Source organism: Sinocyclocheilus grahami, unplaced genomic scaffold (genome assembly GCF_001515645.1).
Source record: "Sinocyclocheilus grahami isolate Dianchi unplaced genomic scaffold, SAMN03320097.WGS_v1.1 scaffold258.1, whole genome shotgun sequence".
NCBI lineage: Eukaryota > Metazoa > Chordata > Actinopteri > Cypriniformes > Cyprinidae > Sinocyclocheilus > Sinocyclocheilus grahami.
Window position 1 is genome coordinate 1,099,635 of NW_015505437.1, and position 20,654 is coordinate 1,120,288.

General features: G+C 37.7%; 2 protein-coding genes across 2 annotated transcripts in view; both read left to right on the plus strand.

The window, feature by feature from the left end:
- Positions 1-884: 884 nt before the first annotated feature.
- On the plus strand, positions 885-11,777 carry lin28aa (lin-28 homolog Aa). Its single transcript, XM_016290388.1, has 3 exons — positions 885-1,082; positions 6,572-6,756; positions 11,558-11,777. The coding sequence occupies exons 1-3, from the start codon at positions 885-887 to the stop codon at positions 11,775-11,777; spliced, it is 603 nt and encodes a 200-aa protein (XP_016145874.1).
- A 2,558-nt stretch (positions 11,778-14,335) lies between these two features.
- Positions 14,336-20,654, plus strand: part of mecr (mitochondrial trans-2-enoyl-CoA reductase) — a 10,043-nt gene continuing 3,724 nt past the window's right edge. The window contains exons 1-7 of the mRNA XM_016290389.1: positions 14,336-14,627; positions 14,705-14,802; positions 16,553-16,684; positions 16,762-16,905; positions 16,977-17,079; positions 18,514-18,616; positions 18,758-18,831. Of these exons, the coding sequence (XP_016145875.1) occupies positions 14,440-14,627; positions 14,705-14,802; positions 16,553-16,684; positions 16,762-16,905; positions 16,977-17,079; positions 18,514-18,616; positions 18,758-18,831 (842 nt within the window). The 5' untranslated portion in view covers positions 14,336-14,439. The remainder of the gene's footprint in view (positions 14,628-14,704; positions 14,803-16,552; positions 16,685-16,761; positions 16,906-16,976; positions 17,080-18,513; positions 18,617-18,757; positions 18,832-20,654) is intronic.

Here is a 20,654-nt window from a genome sequence, read left to right on the forward strand (position 1 = left end):
ACCACGCATTGTCTTCAGGTTTCTTCTTCTCCGTGTCTGACCCCCACTCCCTCGTGTACGCGTGTAAGTGAGGTATCGTGGAGTTCCTCTGTTTTACTCGCGTTACTTTGCTTTCATGAGACTTGAGGAAGGTTTTAGTCCCGCGCTGGTCGCAGAAGGGAAGGAAACCGAGCGCGTGGATTTCATTCAGCTCAACATGGGTTCAGTTTTACACCAGGACTATCAAAGTGAAGTAGCAGAAAGTACGAGTAAAGAACTAGCACGGCCTGCCATTGAAACGAGTTAAATGAATTGGTTTTTAAAATTATATAAGCCTATTAATTATTCCCAGCTTTGCCTTATGTTCTGATATTTATTTATTGAAATAAAAACTGAATTGTTTTTAAAAAATATAATAATAATTTTTTATCAACACATAACAAGGCATTTCGTAACTGGGTGAATTTAATTCGTTGCCTTTTTTTCAATTAAAAAAATTATAATTAAAATAATACTTGCAAGATACATGGAGAGAGTAGTAGATACTACACTGTTATGCTTTCCAAGCTGCAATAGAGGCTAAACGCTTTAATTGTAAATATACAGAAATGTGTTTTAAAACCTTTTTATTTGTAGTTATTTGCTACAAAACTGCAAGAGACGACTAACCAGATATTTATTCTATTTAAAACATTGAAATAAAGTTCAAGTGAAACGTTTGAATAGCCAATGGCGCGGATTTATTGTGAAAATAATTTAAAACAACTACTGTTCGGTCTGTCAGTTTGGCGGCAATTATTTCATAATGCAAGTTTCGAATGTATGTTTCTGTTACATTCGAATTTTTAAATGTCACCTTTGAATACATGCCTGCGTGTATATTATTTTCTCTTGTAAAACCAGTGATGGTAAATGTGAATGGTTTTGCAGGAGGCTGTAAAACAGAGGAGGAGGAGGGGCAGGCCGCAGAGGAAGACCCTCAGTCGTACCACGGAGTGGGTGTGTGCAAGTGGTTCAATGTTCGGATGGGTTTCGGATTCCTGTCCATGAGCACAAGAGATGGTGTGCCTTTAGAAACTCCAGTCGACGTGTTTGTCCATCAGGTGTGTGTAGTGTTGAGAAACATGTGAATATCAAGTCATTTCGAGTAAAAATCTGATTTTGGATTATTGCAGAAAACAAGCTCTGTGACCAACAAACGATTCTTACTCACAGAAACATTTTGTTCATTAAGATAATCATTACAAATCAACACAACCTGAATAGCTAGATTATAAACACAATGAGGCTGTACACTCTAAAAAATGCTGGGTTAAATACAACCCAGTGCTGGGTAAAATAGGGACAAACCCAGCAATTGGGTTGTTTTGACCCAGTGGTTGGGTTACTACCCAGAAGGTTGGGTTGAACATTTAACCCAACCGCTGGGTCAAACCAGCCCAATTGCTGGGTTTGTCCCTATTTTACCCAGCACTGGGTTGCATTTAACCCAGCATTTTTTAGAGTGTAGTCATATTTAGCTGTTTTATAACAAGCGGGTATTACTGATGTATTTTATGTCATAGAATAAAACATCAGAAATCAGCTTTATTGCCAAGTGTGTTCACACACACACACACAAGCAATTTGTCTTGGTGTTAGGAGCTTCCGGTACAGAAAATACAAAGTGCAGACATACATAAAAAGAGAGAATAGACAATAACTTATAAATAACAATAGTAATAAAAAATATACAGAAAAAGTATGAAAATATCTTGAGTTTGAGGGTTTCTGCAGGTTTTAAAAAGGTCTTAAAAAGTTTTTTAAAATTCACACTTCCACAAATGAAGGCCTTCAATACGTCTTAAATCAGAGCAGCAAATCTTAAATTGATAAAGTCCTGGCAATGTTGCATGCATTGCTAAAGTTAATATCTCCCTTAGTATTTTTGTCTTGTTTTCAAATGGAAATTGAAAAAAAAAAAAAAGAACAAATATCTGTAAATGGGTATATGGAAACTTATTTTCCCTTTGAATTAAGTTGTTTTAAATAAAAGTCAGTCGGTGGACATTTGTTCTTTTTAATCATAAACTTCATTTTGATCAGTTTTATAGAAAAACAAGACTTATGTCATTTAGCTTCCCAAGTAAATGTATATCAGTTAAAGTATCTTTAGATATTTGCACTGGAAAAAAAGACAAATACAAAAAGGAAGAATGTCATAATTTTTTGCAGTAAAAGTTGTCTATATTCTAGTGGTTGGCAGCAGAGCTGATCAATCTTTACGTTTTTTTGGTTTTTTTTGTAGAATGAATTAAAAACTAATTGTTATCCGTAGGAAGTTGTATTTTCAAATTTTGAGATGTTTATAAAACAACTGATTGTGTGACATTTACATTTAGAAAACGTTTGATGTATTTCAATTTATTCCTTCAATTTGGGCTTTAAAAAGTCATAAAACCTGCAGAAACACTGATGCACACCACAGACCTCATTTCAGGCGTTTTCCAACTCCCCTAGAGTTAAACAGTTTAGTTTACCGTTTTCAAATCCATTCAGCCGATCTCCGGGTCTGGCGGTAGCACTTTTAGCTGTAGCTTAGCATAGATCATTGAATCGGATTAGACCGTTAGCATCTCGCTCAAAAATGACCAAAGAGTCACTCTCATTCTGGCGTATGAAGAGTCAAGTTTTAAATAGGACTAATATAGAAACTCTTTGGTCATTTTTGAGCAAGATGCTTACGGTCTAATCAGATTCAATGATCTATGCTAAGCTACAGCTAAAAGTGCTACCGCCAGACCCGGAGATCGGCTGAATGGATTGGAAAACGGTAAAAATAGTGGAGTGTTCCTTTAAGGATGATGGACCTGGAAGTGCTTACTCGTTTTGGGTTTTGGCCTACAAAAATACGTCATCTCTGCAGCATGCTATTCCAACTTTTATTTGCATTTACCTCTTTCCCATTTGGAAAGCCAACATCTGAAAGTCAAAATTGCTTAAATGGCTGAAACAATCTTTTAATGAATGTCCAAACACTAGTCAAACAGCATCACTTCCCAGACAAAGTGTTTGAACTTCTGCAGGAATTGCATTCGTCCACTCTGGTGTGGTTAGTAGTTCTCCCCTTTACCTCTCAATTCCCATGTAAGTGTCATGTCTTAAAACAATAGTCTGGCCTGTCAGCACTTGCACCTTCAAGGAAGATGCCTTTAATCTTGTTTCCTGCCATAAAGTCATTAGACAGATACGTGTATTCTATTGAAGTAACATTTAGGAGCTGGTTTTTGTTGAGGTGACCAACTGGCTGGCAATTTGTGTCTCAGAAACCTACTAAATTTGCAACTTCATTTACTATAATTTGGCACATTTAACACATCACAATCCCAGTGTTCTCTTAAACAGTAGATTCAGAGTAGTACTGGGCATGTAGTACATTTTCTGTGTTGTTGTTGGTCTGTCAGTGACCACTGAGCAAACTAAAGTGTTGTAAAGTGGTTGATTGGGGTTTTCAGTAGCCAATGCAAGATGGCTGATGTAATACCATTATTTTTGGAATACAACTTAATTATGCATATGCAAAATTGAGGTTAAATGAACATTTATTTAACACATTATTACTAAACTCAATTAAAAACCCAAAATATCCAATTTACATTGACAAGTTAGGAACCGACCCAATGGGGAGTGATCAGCTCTTGTCCAGGCCTATATATCGGTCCATCGTCACATTCATTTATGATCCACGTGCTGCACACGCATTTGGTCATGACAGCGGGCCTCAGCTACACAACATTAACTCCACTGCTCTTTGTGAGAGCAGACAAAAGAAAGAGAGCGTGACAGATCCTTTCTTTCTTTGTGGACTTTTGCTTCCTATTATGTCACAACCTGCTTGCTTGTGATTTCTCCATCACCTGTGTGACTGTTACGAATGGATCATGCATGTCCATACAGTACAGATCCCGTGAACATGCTCGCTTCATAGGGTTTTTACTGTAGGGAGAGCTTTAAAAGATGCCTCGGAGCATCAGGGGGACGTCGGTGGGAGGAAGGGAAGTTGGGGGTTGGGGGTTGGGGGGTCACACGTGTCTAGGGAAATAGGTTAATGGTCACTTTGACCGACACACAATGGAAGTACTTGAAAGGGAACACTGCATCTGCCACAACATAGTTGTAACCAATGATGTTTCCAAAAAACATACACAACGATAGATCCTCTTCGGCTCCAGCGGGGCCTTTTACATCACTTCAGTAAGAAGATCTGTCATACTAATCCTCTAAGGCCAAACCTGATGATCCACCAAGAGTGTGTTTGATACATTGGTCTTATTTCTTAAAATAATATATAAAACATTCAGGAGAAGTGGAATAATAAAGATGTCTCCTTCATTCTCAGTTTTCAGCAGAATGTTGACAATAAGCTATGCTGCATAAACTCTAACTGATATACAGCATCAGTTAAATATTACTCACAACGCCTAATACAGATGTAGCCTACATCATATTTTCTGCATTACAGTAAAGAAAATGCTATGTTTACATAACTGTAGGCTACTTACAGTTGGAGGCGGGAGATAAAAATGCAGTTCACGGTCATGGAAACAGTGTTTAAAATCTTAATGGTCGTATGCAAAATATAATTTCTATAATCTCTACATTCACTGATTGTGTTCATCACCATTTATGCATTTGGCAGATGCTTTTATCCAAAAGTAAAAAGCCCACATTTACATTTTTTATCAGTTCTATCAACACAATTAGGTCTGCAATGCATTTGCTGCATGACATCGCATCACTGCCATTGTTTGTTGGCAGATGAATAGGATACTGTAAAGTGCACGGTAGCATTAGTTGTCTGTGAGTATTGCCTTTAAAAGGCTTTCTGTTAAAGGAATAGTTCACCATGAAATGAAACTGTCATATACCCAACTCATCTTGTTCCAAACATGATTATCTTTTTCTTTTGTTGAACACAAAAGGTGAATTTTCTGAGGATTATGCTAGTCTCTCTATTCAATGCATGCAATGACAATAAATAGGGACTGAGGCTTTCAAACTTCAAAAAGAACATAAATATGTCCATGCAAATCTTCCCAAGCCACATGATAGCTTTGTGTGATGAACTGAATTTTGTGAGCAAATCATTCAGACCAGTTTTGTGAATCTGATGAGCAAATAAATTGAAAAGACCTGACTTTCTGATAAAAAAAAAAAAAACTAAATTAGACATTGCTACTTTTCTCATTAACTAATGATATACTTGTAATGTATTTGTGCATCCTATTTACATTTATGCATTTAGCAGATATTTCTATCCCAAGCGACTTACATTGCATTCAAGGTATACATTTAAGCAGTTCATGCATTTCCAAGGAATCAAACCCATGACCTTGGAGTTGCTAGCAGCATGCTCTACCATTGCCATTTTCATTTTGAAGCCAGAAAGCTACACTTCCATGAGTCTTAAAAAGTCACGATTAAATGGAAATAGAGACTGGTCTGGTCTATATATATTGTGACCAGATATATATCCAAGTGCAATGGAAAATCAAAAAAGGGAGGGGAAAAAGGTAGAGTGGGAACTGGGTTTAAGCTTCAATTGTTACTTTGAGATGTGAGCGATGAATTCAAAAACTAGAGGCAGATGTGAATGCGAGTTATAAAGGGTTGTCACTTTTTGTTTAAAAATAACAATGTCAAAAAATATAAAAAGCATGCATGGATGAATCGATTACAATAAGAATAATAACATGCATTTAGAAAACAGTTGATGATCAGACAAGATTTTCATTTAATGCTGACTTTAAGAATTCCTTGTGTTATTGTCCATAGAAAAGAGAAAGGCATTTGGGTTTGGAATGGCATGAGTGTGAGTAAATGATGGGTGAACTATTCCTTTAAATAATTAGTTCAGGTGCTCATTTACACTCTGCAACGGGAGCTAATTCTTCACGGGGAAAATGTTCGCCCTCAGGATACACTAAAGCCAAGCAACCATGTGAAGAATTTTTCTGGACCCCACAGCATCTTCCCAGTTGTCAGTGAGGGGGATTAAGAGACCTGTGTGTGATGTGGGGGGATGTGTTTGTGTGTGTGTGTGAATCAGGAATGCTGTAACCTGGGTCGGGGGATGGTAAGGCCTGGGTTTTTCACACATAAATCACTCGCTTTCTCTTTCATATCCCCTAAGAACATACATCATCATGTACTCAGCTAGTTAAAGGAATAGTTCACCCAAAAAAGAAAATTTGCTGGAAATGTACTCCCCCTCAGGCCATCCGAGATTTAGATGAACAGATTTGGAGAAATGTAGCATTACTTGCTCAGCAGTGGATCCTCTGCAGTGAATGGGTGCAGTCAGAATGAGAGACCAAACAGCTGATAAAAACATCACAATAATCCACACGACTCCAGTCCTTCTGTTCCTTTAATGCTGTGATCCTCTGGGACCACAGTAACACAAACACTGATGATACCAGATGTTTTGTATTTCAAACCTAACAGCAATTTATTGCCTTGTGCATGCAGCTAATTGAGCTCCTGTATGAATATGTATTTGGTCTAGTGACCTTACTGGCAATGTTTATCTGTCGTTATCTGTCTCTCTCAGAGTAAACTGCACATGGAGGGTTTCCGCAGTCTGAAGGAGGGTGAGGCTGTTGAATTCACGTTCAAGAAGTCCTCCAAGGGTCTTGAGTCTCTGCGGGTGACGGGTCCTGGAGGAGCTCACTGTCTGGGCAGTGAGAGGAGACCCAAAGGCAAGAGTGTCCAGAAACGCCGGGCCAAAGGAGACAGGTGAGTCATCTCAGAGCTACACACTCTTTGATTTCCCACTGATGTCTTAAAAGAACCATTTTGGGTACCCCAGTGAACCTTTCAGTGATCAGAGAAGAACATTTTAAGAATCTGAAGGACCCTTTTCCACTATGAAGAACCATTTGTACAATGGAAAGGTTTCTTGGATGGTAAAGGTTCTTCATTGAGCCCATCAATGCCAATTAAAAAGCTTTATTTTAGTAATTTGGTGATTTAAATATATCATTTAGTATTTTTACAACTGGGGAATTTGGCAAAAGGCTGGTTTCCTCTTCATTACTAAGACTCAAGGGTCTTTCTTAACTTATCAACAGAAATCCAGCAGCTTTATTTTAGGTCTTGTGCCATTAGAATGCCTTGTTTGGCTGGTCAACCCTGTTCCACGTCATATTCATGTCAAATAAAAAATAAATTTTATTATGACATCATAGAAGCAACTAGATGTCCTATTTTGTCTTATGTTGACATGGAATCTTTAATTGTAAAACTAAATTCTGAACTTCAAATATTTAATATGAATATCACTGGAGCAGTACCTTTTTAAAGGTACACTTTGTACCATACCCCTAAAGGCTGCATATTATTTCCTAAAGTGTACATTTTATTACCAAAATGGTACATATTTTTAATGGTAGCACCCCAGTGATAGCTTTTGTAAATTCTTTCTGAGATTGTAACAACTTTATTACTAAGAAGCACCTTGTAGTTTAATGACTTTGAGTGTAAGGCAATGTCCAGTTGAAACTGTCAAACTGATATTTTTTCAGTAGGCATGGTTGCAGTGTAATTTGGTATACATTAATTTAGCTTGAGGTGGCAGAATGCAGTTTATTTAAAGTGTTAGTTCACCCAAAAATGAAAATGTTGTCATTACTCACCCTCGTGTTGTTCGAAACCCGTAAGACCTTCGTTCATCTTCGGAACACAATTTAAGATATTTTTGTTGAAATCTGAGCGCTCTCTGACCCTCCCATAGACAGCAAGGTAACAAAGTGAACAAAAATAACGAATTTATTCCACATTTTCGTCTGTACTGTGTCACTTGTGGTCGCGCGTTCACGACAATATCATGACACGAGCGTGTGGCGGCGCTGGCGCTGACCCAGATCCGGCGTAATGATGTCATGATACTGTAGAGACAGACATGTGGAATAAAGTCGTTATTTTTGTTCACTTTGCGCAAAAAAGTATTCTTGTAGCTTCGTAACGTTACAGCTGAACCACTGATCTCACACGGACTGCTTTGTCGATCATCTTGGTACTTTTCTGGACCTTGAACGTGGTAGTTACCTTGCTGTCTATGGGAGGGTCAGAGAGCCCTCAGATTTCATCAAAAATATCAGTTCCGAAGATGAACACGAGGGTGAGTAATTAATGACAGAATTTTCATTTTTGGGTGAACTAACCCTTTAAGACTTTTGGTGGGTCTTTCTTCAGCATCAGTGTGTAGCGCTAAAGGGTGTATGTTTTATCAGCCCACAGGAAGAGCTTAAACCCCTCACTCTGATCTCTCCAAAAATGTGGTTTGGTCACCTCACCTCTTTCACCAGTTCCTCCCTTCCCCCTCCTCTGGCCTGGGTTAGGGCTGCATGGACAGGCTGTCGATGTGACCCGGATCAATAACAGTTTAAAACGCCTGGTCACTGATGCATTTATACCTGATGGATATCCCCCAATCCTGAGGCTGTTGTTTACAAAGAGGACTCAATATTTACATCCAAAAGCCACTTTAAATATTAACTCCAAGGATGCAGTTTTAGATTTGATTTGTAAAAAGTAAAACATTATGCCAGAATTATGGTACATTTGATCAAAGAAAGTTCTGTTTGCATACATAGAGCGAGGAGTTTATTTCATGCCATTTTTTGCTCCCAAATGGTACCAAAACAAACCTTTCTCAGCTCTCAGTGTGATTGGAAGTCAGAGGCATATCATTTGGCCCATCAGTTAGTCCGTTCTGATTACTGTGAAAGACACTGTGTTGACAGTATCAGATCGTTGTATCCTCAAAGGGTCTTGCGAGGCTTGCGTTCGATACATCCCCGGAGCACGTTACCCCTTTAAGAAAACCACATCTGTCCATCATGGTTATTCATTCATTTGAGTGGACTCTCTGCATTGAGCTTCATTGTTTTACTGAAGCAGCCTTTGTGAAAAAGAAGTACACTGTTGCAATCCTTTAAAAAAGACTGCTTATTACAGAAATGATATACTGTAAAAGAATGCACTTAAGAAAGAATGTAATGTTTTCAGACACTTAATAGCATGTTATATCAAATTAAATAACAATACATTATAGTTGAAATGTATATTAAATGCAGTTAGTGTAAAAAAGGGGCTTTTATATTGAAACATGTATGTGGTCATGTATTTAACTGTACTTGTAATTACACATTTATAATGATGAAGTGGCATTTCAACACATTTAAAATAAATTCATTTTAAATATAACATCAAATATATCACTACAATTGAAATGATGTATTTTACATGTGCTTTAATATGTTAATCAACATATCAAAATAAGTGTACGTCTTTAAAGCATGACAAAAGATGTACATAAAGTAAAAACTTTTAATTTGACATTATTACAAAGTGCCCTTTTAAAAAAGTGTACATAAGTGTGTTAAGGAATAAGAAAATATCTAATTTTAAGTACACTTAAGTGTCCTTTTATTCCTTTAATGTTATCTGCAAGTACAGTTTTTTTAAGATTTGAAGAACACTACAAGTGCACATTCAGTGCAATTAAACACACTCCTTTTTCACAAGGGAGAGCAGAATGCTTGAAGTCAGGATGCAGAGGAGAAAACGCTGCAGTTTATTTAATTGCTAACAGATGAAGGTGCCCGAGAGAGGTCAGGGGTCAAGATTGCCATGGAAACTGCATGTGTTTAGGGACTGGGTGGGGTGTTTGGGGGCTAGGACGGCAAGAGGTTATAGTTCATAGGTTGCTGCTGCAGCTTTTTTCAAACAAAGGCCGTCATTGCCTTCTGCACGCTTGGCCTGCTGTCCGTCCGTGTCGCATGATGAAGGCCTCGGGTCAGTGCCTGTAAACCACCAGAAGCCACTCTAGTGTCCCCCAAAAGTCCCCTGTGCCCTGCAGTCACCCACATGACCTCAGCTGAGTGGACATCAATGCAGCAGCGACTGCCCCATACCAGGCACCCATATGCCACTGGGAGCTCCGCACATGGCCCTCCTCTAAATAACTGTGTAAACTCTGACAGCCTGGGCATGAATGGACATTCAGGAAAACATGTTTCAAAATACACAAAAAAAAGCCATTTTTTATTTAAATTGGAATATTTGCTCACACTGATGGCAAACATTAACCCTATAAAGCCTACACATCCTATTTGATACACAGGCCTGATCAAATATATACTACATGCTTTGTGTTGTCTGATTGATAGTTTAGACTTTTTATCAAGTAAAAGGTCTTTTATTATAATTGTACAAACGTCCACCTTCAGCTAGTGCTTCACATGTCTTTTTGCTCTGATATCTACTGATTTTTATAAAGTAAGCATAAGTATAACTTTGATATTGTTAGTAATATTTCAAGATGAACACTTACTTGACTTACTTGATTATCCATACATCATTTTTTAGAACAATCATGTTCAAACGTGAGTCTCAAATATGATCATCAGGCTTTTGAGGAAAATGTATTTGTTCATCTCTCAGTCATCATTGCATTGCATAACATTTTGATCATAAAACTAGTCATATCAATATCATTTTACTAAGACATTATTGGGAAATGACAACTGAGTGATATGCATTTTATATAAGAAGTCTTAGTTTTACTGTTATAAAGTTCTTACTGATTTACATTACAAGAATGGCATCTTATTTTTGTCCATATTTGTCTCGAGTCGCTGGGGTATATTTGTAGCAATAGCCAAAAAAAAACATTGTATGGTTCAAAATTATCGATTTTTCTTTTATGCCAAAAACATTAGGATATTAAGAAAAGATCATGTTCCATGAAGATATTTGGTAAATTTCCGACTGTAAATATATAAAAATTTAATTTTTGATTAGTAATATGCATTGCTAAGAACTTCATTTGTACAACTTTAAAAGCAATTTTCTCAATATTTAGATTCCAGATTTTCAAATAGTTGTATCTCGGCCAAATATTGTCCTATCATAACAAACCATGCATCAATGGAAAGCTTATTTATTCAGCTTATTTAGTCATGTATAAATCTCAATTTAAAAAAATTGACCCTTATGACCGGTTTTGTGGTGCAGGGTCACATACGTATAAGCATCAGCAGCTGCACCAAATTGCATATTTTGCCTCTGAATAAAATTGAGGTGTTTTTCCACCTCGAATATAAGCTCCATTTTCTGCTATATCATACTATATGAGCCATAAAAGCTTGGAAGTATCAAACATGATACTCTAAAAAACACATATGCAAACTTTGTGTGCGTATTTGCCACTACCCAATTTTTATTGGCAAATGAATCCCTTTTTTAGTCATTCTGTGTGTCTATTTGATGTGCACATGCCAGTTACGAGACTGTTTAGGAAACAAACCTAATTAATTCTCACATAAAATACATTTTAGAATGACCTGATTTCTGATTGTTTGAAACACACTCAATCACTATTTTATATTCCCAAAACTGTTCTAAAAGTCAGAGTTCCATAAATCCCATCCTGGACTTTAACAGGATTTGAGTTCAACCTTGCTGTAAGACACTTAAGTGATTTTGTTCATAATGGTGATCAAGGAAAATTCTTATTATAATTGTCCCGCAGGTGTTATAATTGTGGCGGTCTGGACCACCATGCCAAAGAGTGCAAGTTGCCTCCCCAACCCAAAAGATGCCATTTCTGCCAAAGTGTCGCGCACATGGTCGCCAACTGCCCCGCCAAAGCCCAGCAGTCGTCTCAGGGGTCTCAGGGAAAGTCTAGCGGTGTCAAAGAAGAGAAAGTGGAGCGCAGTCATTCCCCAACATCCACCGGGAGCGCCGACTGAGACAGCAGAGAACGGTGGGACGACGCTTGAAAACCAATCATATCACTATACTGGGGGGGAAAAAAACAAAAATGCTAATGCTGCTGTTTCAGGAACTCCCTATGAAAGCAACAGATGAGAAGAATCTAACTTTTTTTTATTGGTTTAACACTCAGGAATAGAGCTGCTCTCAGGAATTTCAGTACAATGTTTGGCGTGCAGAAGTAGTTATCGCATATCTCATTGAGGGGACGTTTACACGACAAAACGGAAATGTTTTCCTTGGCGTTTTTTTCTTTTTAAGTTTTGAATACAAACGTTGTCAAAATGATCCAAGACTGAAAATGCTGTATTATACATGCCAGGCCAGTAGTTGGCGATGTCACTTTGTAAAGAAACGCTATGCACCTGCACACATATGCATTCTTACATACTCACGCATGCCAACAAATCGAACACGTCATAAAATTTGCATCGCAATTTCACGTTTTTGTAGTTTACACAGACAACAATGGTATCATTGTTTTTTAAATGTGCTGTTTGATACCTGTTTTCAAATGTAACGCCCAAAACGCATAAAATGTTTTCCATTTTTAGTTGAAAACGGCATCGTGTAAACGGCCCCCAAGTGAGTTTTAAAAGTGTTTTCTCTACTGAGTTCGTCTAGAGCTGCCGTAAGGAATATACTCAAAACAAAGGTCTTTTCTTACAGATTATTGACTGATTGATGCATTTGAATGTTTCTTGTATTTCGTGATGCTTTTATGAAAATGTTTTGGTGGTGTTTTGGGGTGGGCTTGAGTTGGGGGTTTGGCGATTGCCAATTTTGCAATAGACTGTCCTGATCACCAAGGACCAAATGAATGTTAAACCGCTGACCTGGCTCTCTCAACCAGCGGCTCCTTTTACACGTGTCCAAATCTGTCACTAGTGATCTGCGGTTATCTTCAAACAATAACTCAATCTATTAGACATGAAAGTACATAATCAATCACACTTTTATCTCTAAACTTCAGTCTACAGTCAAATCTGGGCTTGGTATTTGCTGTCTTGTCTTAAATGCTGCTGATCTGTGTGTCTGCTAGCAATATATTTTGCTATTTGTCTTTGACAATTGGCCTCAGGGGTTTCTTGGAGCAAGATAGAGAGAAATAAGTTATTCTTTTGAACAAATGTTGCCCATTCCACCGTCGATGGTGAAGACATTGGCTCCTTTCTCAAGCTGCCTGTAATGTTTGGAATGTATTTAACAGCCTTTTACTCCCATTTTACAGGAGAGCTGAAAGACATATTTAATATATATATATACATACTGCTTATGTAAACCTTTTATTAGCCTTTACTCATAGTATTTATTTATAGCAACGTGTTCTGCATCTTCTCCACAATGTAAAAGAGACTCCGGCTCCTACCTCAAGTATCTCAGAATCATTTCCTAAAATACCTCAACCATCACGTGCCACGAATCAGCTGATATCGATGAATTGATTGGTGTGTGTTTGTGTTTTATTGCACTGATTTTGTTACATCATGGGGCATTGTGGTTTCTCTCTGTCTGTGCTGAAGTCTGCACTGCACTCTGCCTCGTCTTACAGATTTATGCTTTATTTTTCAGTCGCTACTTGACCTATAAATGCCTTTTACTTCAGTGTTGAATCAGGACTGAACTCAGGAAGTAGACTATGTCAGATTACTCAAGGAGTGTGAGGACGACACGATTTGTGACACGAATTGTATTATTCTATTATAGTTGCATACCATCATAATCATTCTAATGATTGACTTTTTGAGATTTGTGGATCAAACAGGATTGTATATCCTATCTAGAATGCTTTGGTTGCCTCCTCTTACATAAACTGGAAACATTTCCGATATCTAATCCATTCCTTTATGCAATAATATTTAAGTTCATGTTTTGTTGTATGTAATAAAGAAGGACTCAGACAAAGTTTTGCACCATTTAGATGTGTTTTTGACTATCCTGTTGAACTTGGAAATCACTTCTTGAACATTTGAATGTAATGTGAGGTTTGGTTTTGTCATCTAATAAATTTAGTGGGATATAAGAAAAAGACCGGCTTTGGCGACTTCTCTCAACATTTTATTTATAGGTTAATTCCCAGCCCTAAAACTGCCATGAAAATTCATAATCTTTTAAAGTGATAGAAGTAAACATAGTTAGTTTTTGTTAGCACCTACTATCTCTATAATAAGCTACATTTATTCTGATTTTCCTAGCTTTTATCAGCCTTTCTCGGCGACTTGCGAACAAGCGGTAGTTTTTAACTAGAAAAATATATATATTAGTGCGCGTGTATTGCCAACTTGATGGTAAATTTACGAATTCAAATCAACCTCATGAATATCAATTACGCGATGTGACGTTCCGCCCGGTAGGCTTACCTGATTGGCTGAAACACAGGCGTTAGCGCGTGGGCGCTGGTCAGTCTGGCCAATGAACGAATTTTAGGTTTCTAAAAAAGGTAAGAGGGGCGTGGGTTATGAGTGGACCGTCCATGACGTACGCGATGTCGTAACCGCTGCTAATTAATATTCATTAAGAGCCCCTTCGCCTCTACTACAGGCTTTACGGTACCAACATGGCCACTTCCTTGGACTTATGCTCTCTTGTGCTTATTTAAACGTTGTAAGACTATGATAGCGGACATATCACAACTTTAAAATGAATCTATCGCGAGTCACATCGCTGTTAATACGGGGGCGTCGCGTTTACCGGACAGCGGGGCTTGTCTGCGGCGAGCCGATCAGAGATGCAGCTGTCCTCCTTAAAAACAGCTACTCTGTGTCTGCAGCCAGAGACAGAACCGCACTTCTGCACAGAAACCACGGCGAGCCCTCACAAGTCGTCCAGTAAGCATGCCAGAACCATAGATAATAAGATGTTGACGGTTTTCTAAAGTTAACAGCGTTGTCTGCATGACTGGCAGGTTGGAGTCATTGGTTCTGGCACAAATGGGACCTGAGAGTGTCCTGGTGAAAATGCTGGCGGCTCCCATCAACCCCTCTGATTTAAATATGATTCAAGGCAAGAGCAAAGCATGTAATACATTCAATAAATAATGCATTACCTGAGCAATGACCCTTAGTGGACAAATGCAAGCCATTGGCAGTAAGCACAGGACGTAGTGTTAAATTTCTCCCCAAAATCAAATAAAAAAACGTGAAATTATAAAAGTTTTGACATTTATGCATTGTGATCTTATTTTAACAACATCTCCCCCAAAATTACCATTACATGTCTGGATGATTCGTGTGTTGTTTTTATAATTTCCAACATTTTCAAAAAAATTTTTTTTAGTGCCGTCAAACGATTAATCGCGATTAATCGCATTCCAAAATAAAAGTTTTTGTTTACATAATATATGTGTGTGTACTGTGTATATTTATTATGTGTATATAAAGACACACATACAGCATATATTTAGAAAATATTTACATGTCTGTATTTGTATTCATATAAATTATATCATATATTTAATATATAATCGTAACATATTTTTCTTCAATATATACATGCATGTGTGTGTATTTATATATACATAATAAATATACACAGTACACACACATATATTATGTAAACAAAAACTTTTATTTTGGATGCGATTAACCGTGATTAATCATTTGACGGCACTAGTTTTTATTTATTTAGATCTGAACTGAAGCAAACCTAGATTAGGGCTGAACGATTTTGGAAAATAATCTAATTGCGATTTTTATTTAATTTTTTACCAATATTGCGATTGCGATTTAATATGCTATTATTTTTTAAAGCTCTTTATGTTCTGTATTATTCAACAAAAACAAGCTATAAATCATTGTATAGTATGACCAACACAATATTAGATAGATTAAACATAAATGTTCTTTTCTGTAGGCCAGGCTTATATGTTACGATGGAATTAGGGGTCCGCCGGTAAAAATCAGGTTCCAGGGGGTAAAATACACGTTTTTTGGAGGGGTTCCCCAAACCGCGGACTTGGCAACACTGTACACTCTTAAAAATAAAGGTGCTTCACGATGCCATAGAAGAACCTTTTGTCTAAATGGTTCCATAAAGAACCTTCAACATCTGAAGAACCTTTCTGTTTCACAAAAGGTTCTTTGTGGCGAAAGAAGGTTCTTCAGATTACAAAAAGGTAAGAAAGAGAAGACCTTTGACTGAATGGTTCGTTGTGGAACCAAAAATGGTTCTTCTATGGCATCGCTTGAAGAACCTTTTGAAGCACCTTTATTTTTAAGAGTGTAGCGTGCCAACTTGATGCTTCCTCTGAAGACTGCTTAGATGCGCTCGACTTGAAGCAGCGCTGCTTTAGACCGATCGGTGTGTCATCAATGTACTGCGAGAGCTATAAGAGAGCGGACGTCTCCTTATGCTTTCTCTCGCCGTACTTTGATGTCATACACCGATCGATCTTCAAGTCAAACACACCTCTTTACTCTCGCGTGTTCACAGCCTCTGCGGTTGAAAAATTGCGTTTTTTCATATCGCGATATTATCGCAAATGCAATTAATCATTCAGCCCTAATCTAGATTAATGCTGTTGTTGTTTTTTAGTTAATTTCAGCATTTAAATTATAAATAATTTTGTATTTAAAATGTATTTAATCTTTAAAAAAAAAACACACAATAATGAGAACGAGATGTTTTTGCATTGCATATTTAGGATTGAGTGGAAAATATAGGCTATTTCTTTCCGTTAAACCAGGAAACTTTTAATTGAATGCAAACATCTTTCAAATATGATTTTGTATATTCACCCACTTTTGTTAAACAGGCACATATGCCATCCTGCCTGAGCTTCCAGCAGTGGGAGGCAATGAGGGTGTGGGCCAGGTCATGGAGGTGGGTGACAAGGTGAAGACACTCAAGGTGGGCGACTGGGTGATTCCAAGAGATGCCGGCATAGGTGAACATTCAGTTCAAGCCTGGTGTGGTCAATGTGATCATCAGTAGTCTCTAACACCCCTGCATTGATCTGCACAGGAACGTGGAGAACAGCAGCTGTTTTGAAGGCTGATGATCTGGTGACTTTGCCTAAAGACATCCCTGTACTGTCTGCTGCCACTTTGGGAGTCAATCCCTGTACTGCTTTTAGGATGCTCACAGACTTTGAGGAGCTCAAACCAGGTTGGCAGCGCTTAACTCTATCCAAACCACTCATCGTACAACAGAGGTCTTTACTTAACTCTGTATTTTAGGAGACACAGTCATCCAGAATGCAGCTAACAGCGGAGTCGGACAGGCTGTTATCCAGATTGCTGCTGCTAAGGGCATTCAAACAATCAATGTCGTCAGAGACAGGTAAAAATGACTTTCAGGGAATGGTTGACCCAAAATGAAAATGTGCTCGCCCTCAGGGTCATCCAAGATGTAGATGAGTTTGTTTTTTTATTTTGAAAAGCCTGTGGATCCTCTGCAGTGAATGGGTGCCGTCAGAATGAGAGTCCAAGCATCTGGTGGTGTCTTGTGAAGAGAAAAGATGCGTCACTTTTGACCAAAATACCAGTCCATAATCCATAATAATGCTTCCTTCAGTGAAATTCCTTCAAACTCATCATGAAATCAAAATTTGATGCAATTTATTTTCATAATGCACTTGCATGGTTTTATGGTGGATAATTTATCAGTGCAGGTTTTTTTGTTATTATGATGTTTCAACAAATTTGCTTTGCCTCTGAAATGGCTTTCCTTTTTGTTGGTGTCACCTAGTTTGTGCAAACATTTGGTTAATGTTAATCAATAGCCAAATAGCTATTTTGGTATAGTTTTAAACTACTGTTCATGTTGCCTTTCTAACATCTAGGATGTCTGTAATCATTTTAAAGTAATTCATTCCTACTTGACATAATAGCACATAAGGATAGATTTGGAAAAGATGCGTTGTCACTGGAATACATGGAGATGTTCTGAGAGTGAACTTGACCTTCGTCCTCCATGTCCCAGTTAAAAAGTCTTCTCAAATTTGGGTCTGCACTTTTTAATGAAGGACTTAAAATAAGTTTCCCGTATCGGCTGCAAAACAGCTCTTTAAAGGAACACTCCACCATTTTTGAAAATAGGCTCATTTTCCAACTCTCCTAGAGTTAAACAGTTGAGTTTTACCGTTTTCCAATCCATTCAGCCGATCTCCGGGTCTGGCGGTAGCACTTTTAGCTGTAGCTTAGCATAGATCATTGAATCTGATTAGACCGTTGGCATCTCGCTCAAAAAGGATATTCCGCAGCGCCTTAAAATAGTCCCCAGCTAGGTAACTTCCAATAAGACTATTTTCAGGTGCTGCGTAATATCATTGCGCCTGCTGCACTCATGGTACGGCAGCAAAGTTGTTAATTATTACGCCGGAATGAGAGTATAGTTCCTAGCCATATCGGCCTAGAAAATCACAACTTTTCATTTTCCGCCAGTCTTAGTACACGATGTAACTACAGAAGAGTCAAGTTTTAAATAGGAAAAATATAGAAACTCTTTGGTCATTTTTGAGCGAGATGCTAACGGTCTAATCCGATTCAATGATCTATGCTAAGCTACAGCTAAAAGTGCTACCGCCAGACCCGGAGATCAGCTGAATGGATTGGAAAACGGTAAAAAACAACTCTTCAACTCTAGGGGAGTTGGAAAATGAGCCTATTTTCAAAAATAGTGGAGTGCTCCTTTAGGACGAAAAGTGCAGAAACTTTGTATTGTGACTTTGTATTGATGTTGTTATTGTGTGAAGCAGCTTGTTTGTCATTTTAGGCCTGACCTGCAGCAGCTCTCTGACAGACTGACAGCACTGGGAGCCACACACGTCATCACAGAAGAGACGCTAAGACGGCCAGAAATGAAGGAGCTTTTCAAGGTGTCCGAAACATTCTAGTCCTACAAGCATATTTGCTTTGTCTATAAGTGAATTCTGTGTTATAAAAGCAACATGTAAAAACATTCTGTAGCTTGAGAGAGATTCTGTATTTTGATGGTGTTCGGCGTTTGCTTTTAACAGTCGTGTCCTCGGCCTAAACTAGCTCTGAATGGAGTTGGAGGAAAGAGCGCCACTGAGCTGCTACGCCATTTACAGTAAGTGGCTACATTACTGAAACAGAAATGAAAATGTAAAAAACATATAGTGTAAACCGTGTCCAACTAATTCTTTAGTGAGATTTGTTCTAGAGGAGTTTTTTGTATATATATATATTATTTTTTTTTCCATAAAGCATTCTAAAGCAGTTCTTGTAAGGGGCCCCACTAGGGGGCCTCATCAAACTTCCAAGGGGCAACAGAATATTGTATTATATTTATTATATTATATAAAAAAATGTAACTTCAAATAATAAAACACATAAAATCAAGATTAAATCATAGCTCTTTTTCCCCCTCAGTAACTAACAGTTTTAAATGAAGAACATGCGGTTCTTTAATCTTCTGTTAAAGTCTCAAAATGTATTTAATTTAATATAATAACAATTCCAGTAACGGTAAAAATGAAAACAAGCAGCCTTGTCATGATTACAGCAGAAATAGAGGAAATATCTTCTTCAATATAATAGGAAACCCTCGAATATTTTGTTAGATGTAGAGATGGTATGAACATTTTATGACCAAAATTATTATGGTTGTCTGCATTATCATGGTGTTGTTAAAATGTGCTGGAAGTGTTCAAAAAGTACCGGATATACACATTTAAATCATATCAACAAGTTTTAAATTTTAAACCAACACTATGAACGTTGTGTAATAAAATTAACATTTTGACAAACGTTTTAGAAAATTATAAACCTCACATCTCAGCATTTAAAACGTTTTTTTTTTTAATAAATCTAAATTTAAAATGATCACAGTTATAAATGATTTCAGGTATTATTATTTATTTGAACTGTTTAGACTGCATTCCACATTACCCCATTTTTCATCAATCAGTTAAAATTGACAAAACTGTGTAAAAAGTAATCCAAATTCGCTCTCTTGGTCCTCCGTTTTCTGCAATGTTTTCACAGAAATCACAACCGACATTGTATGCTTGTCTGCTTGAGACTCTTGCTAACTTTGCTTAATGCTGGGCAGTATTTAGTGTGAATTTATCAATCGTGGAAAATATTGTTTTTTAAGGGGTCATATGATGCTATTTTAAAGATCATTATTTTGTGTATTTGGTGTAACAGATTATGTTGACATGCTTTAATGTTCAAAAAACACATAATTTTTCAAATACTGTACATTATTGTAGGTCCTCTATGCCCCGCCTCTCTCAAACACTTAGTTTTCTACAAAGTCCCTCCTTCCGACAAGCGCAGTCTGCTCTGATTGGCCAGCTGACCCAGTGCATTGTGATTGGCCGAACACCACAAGCACTCGTCGGAAATGTAACGCCCCTTACCATAATCACCAGCTTCAGCTTTCAAAGTAAATATCAAGACAGTTAATAATGTGGTTAGTTTTACCATCAGTTCAAGCCCGAAAGGGCAACAGAGTCACGTGACAGACACAGTGATGATGCAGTACACAAGCCGCGGTTAAGACAGCTGACGTGCTATGATTTCTGACAGACTGTTCACTCTCCTGTGATGTGACCCTGTTCCCCTCTCTCACACACACACACACACACACACACACACACACACACACTCAACGCGTTACTCTGCGCTGAGCAAAACTCCGCATTTGAACAGCCAATATCAAATACTTAAACTAATAACAAAACATAAGCTGATTCAGAAGCACCAGATTGTCATAGCAATAGATTGTCATAACAAAGCAAAGAATGACCTCCTCTCCTAGGTTCACGAAACGATCGTCCATAAAATGCATTGCTGTTCTGTTGTAAGTAATCTTAAAGATTCCTAAATGCATCTACTTTCGGAAGGCCAAATAAAGTGCTTTTGCTCTCGCACTGAAACACACAG

What these genes read in the sequence shown, in the direction of transcription:
- lin28aa (XM_016290388.1), top strand. Translation starts at nt 885, where the DNA reads ATGGTAAATGTGAATGGTTTTGCAGGAGGCTGTAAAACAGAGGAGGAG. An exon ending in TCGACGTGTTTGTCCATCAG is followed by an intron (nt 1,083 to 6,571) that starts GTGTGTGTAGTG and finishes TGTCTCTCTCAG; the next exon opens with AGTAAACTGCACATGGAGGG. An exon ending in CGCCGGGCCAAAGGAGACAG is followed by an intron (nt 6,757 to 11,557) that starts GTGAGTCATCTC and finishes ATTGTCCCGCAG; the next exon opens with GTGTTATAATTGTGGCGGTC.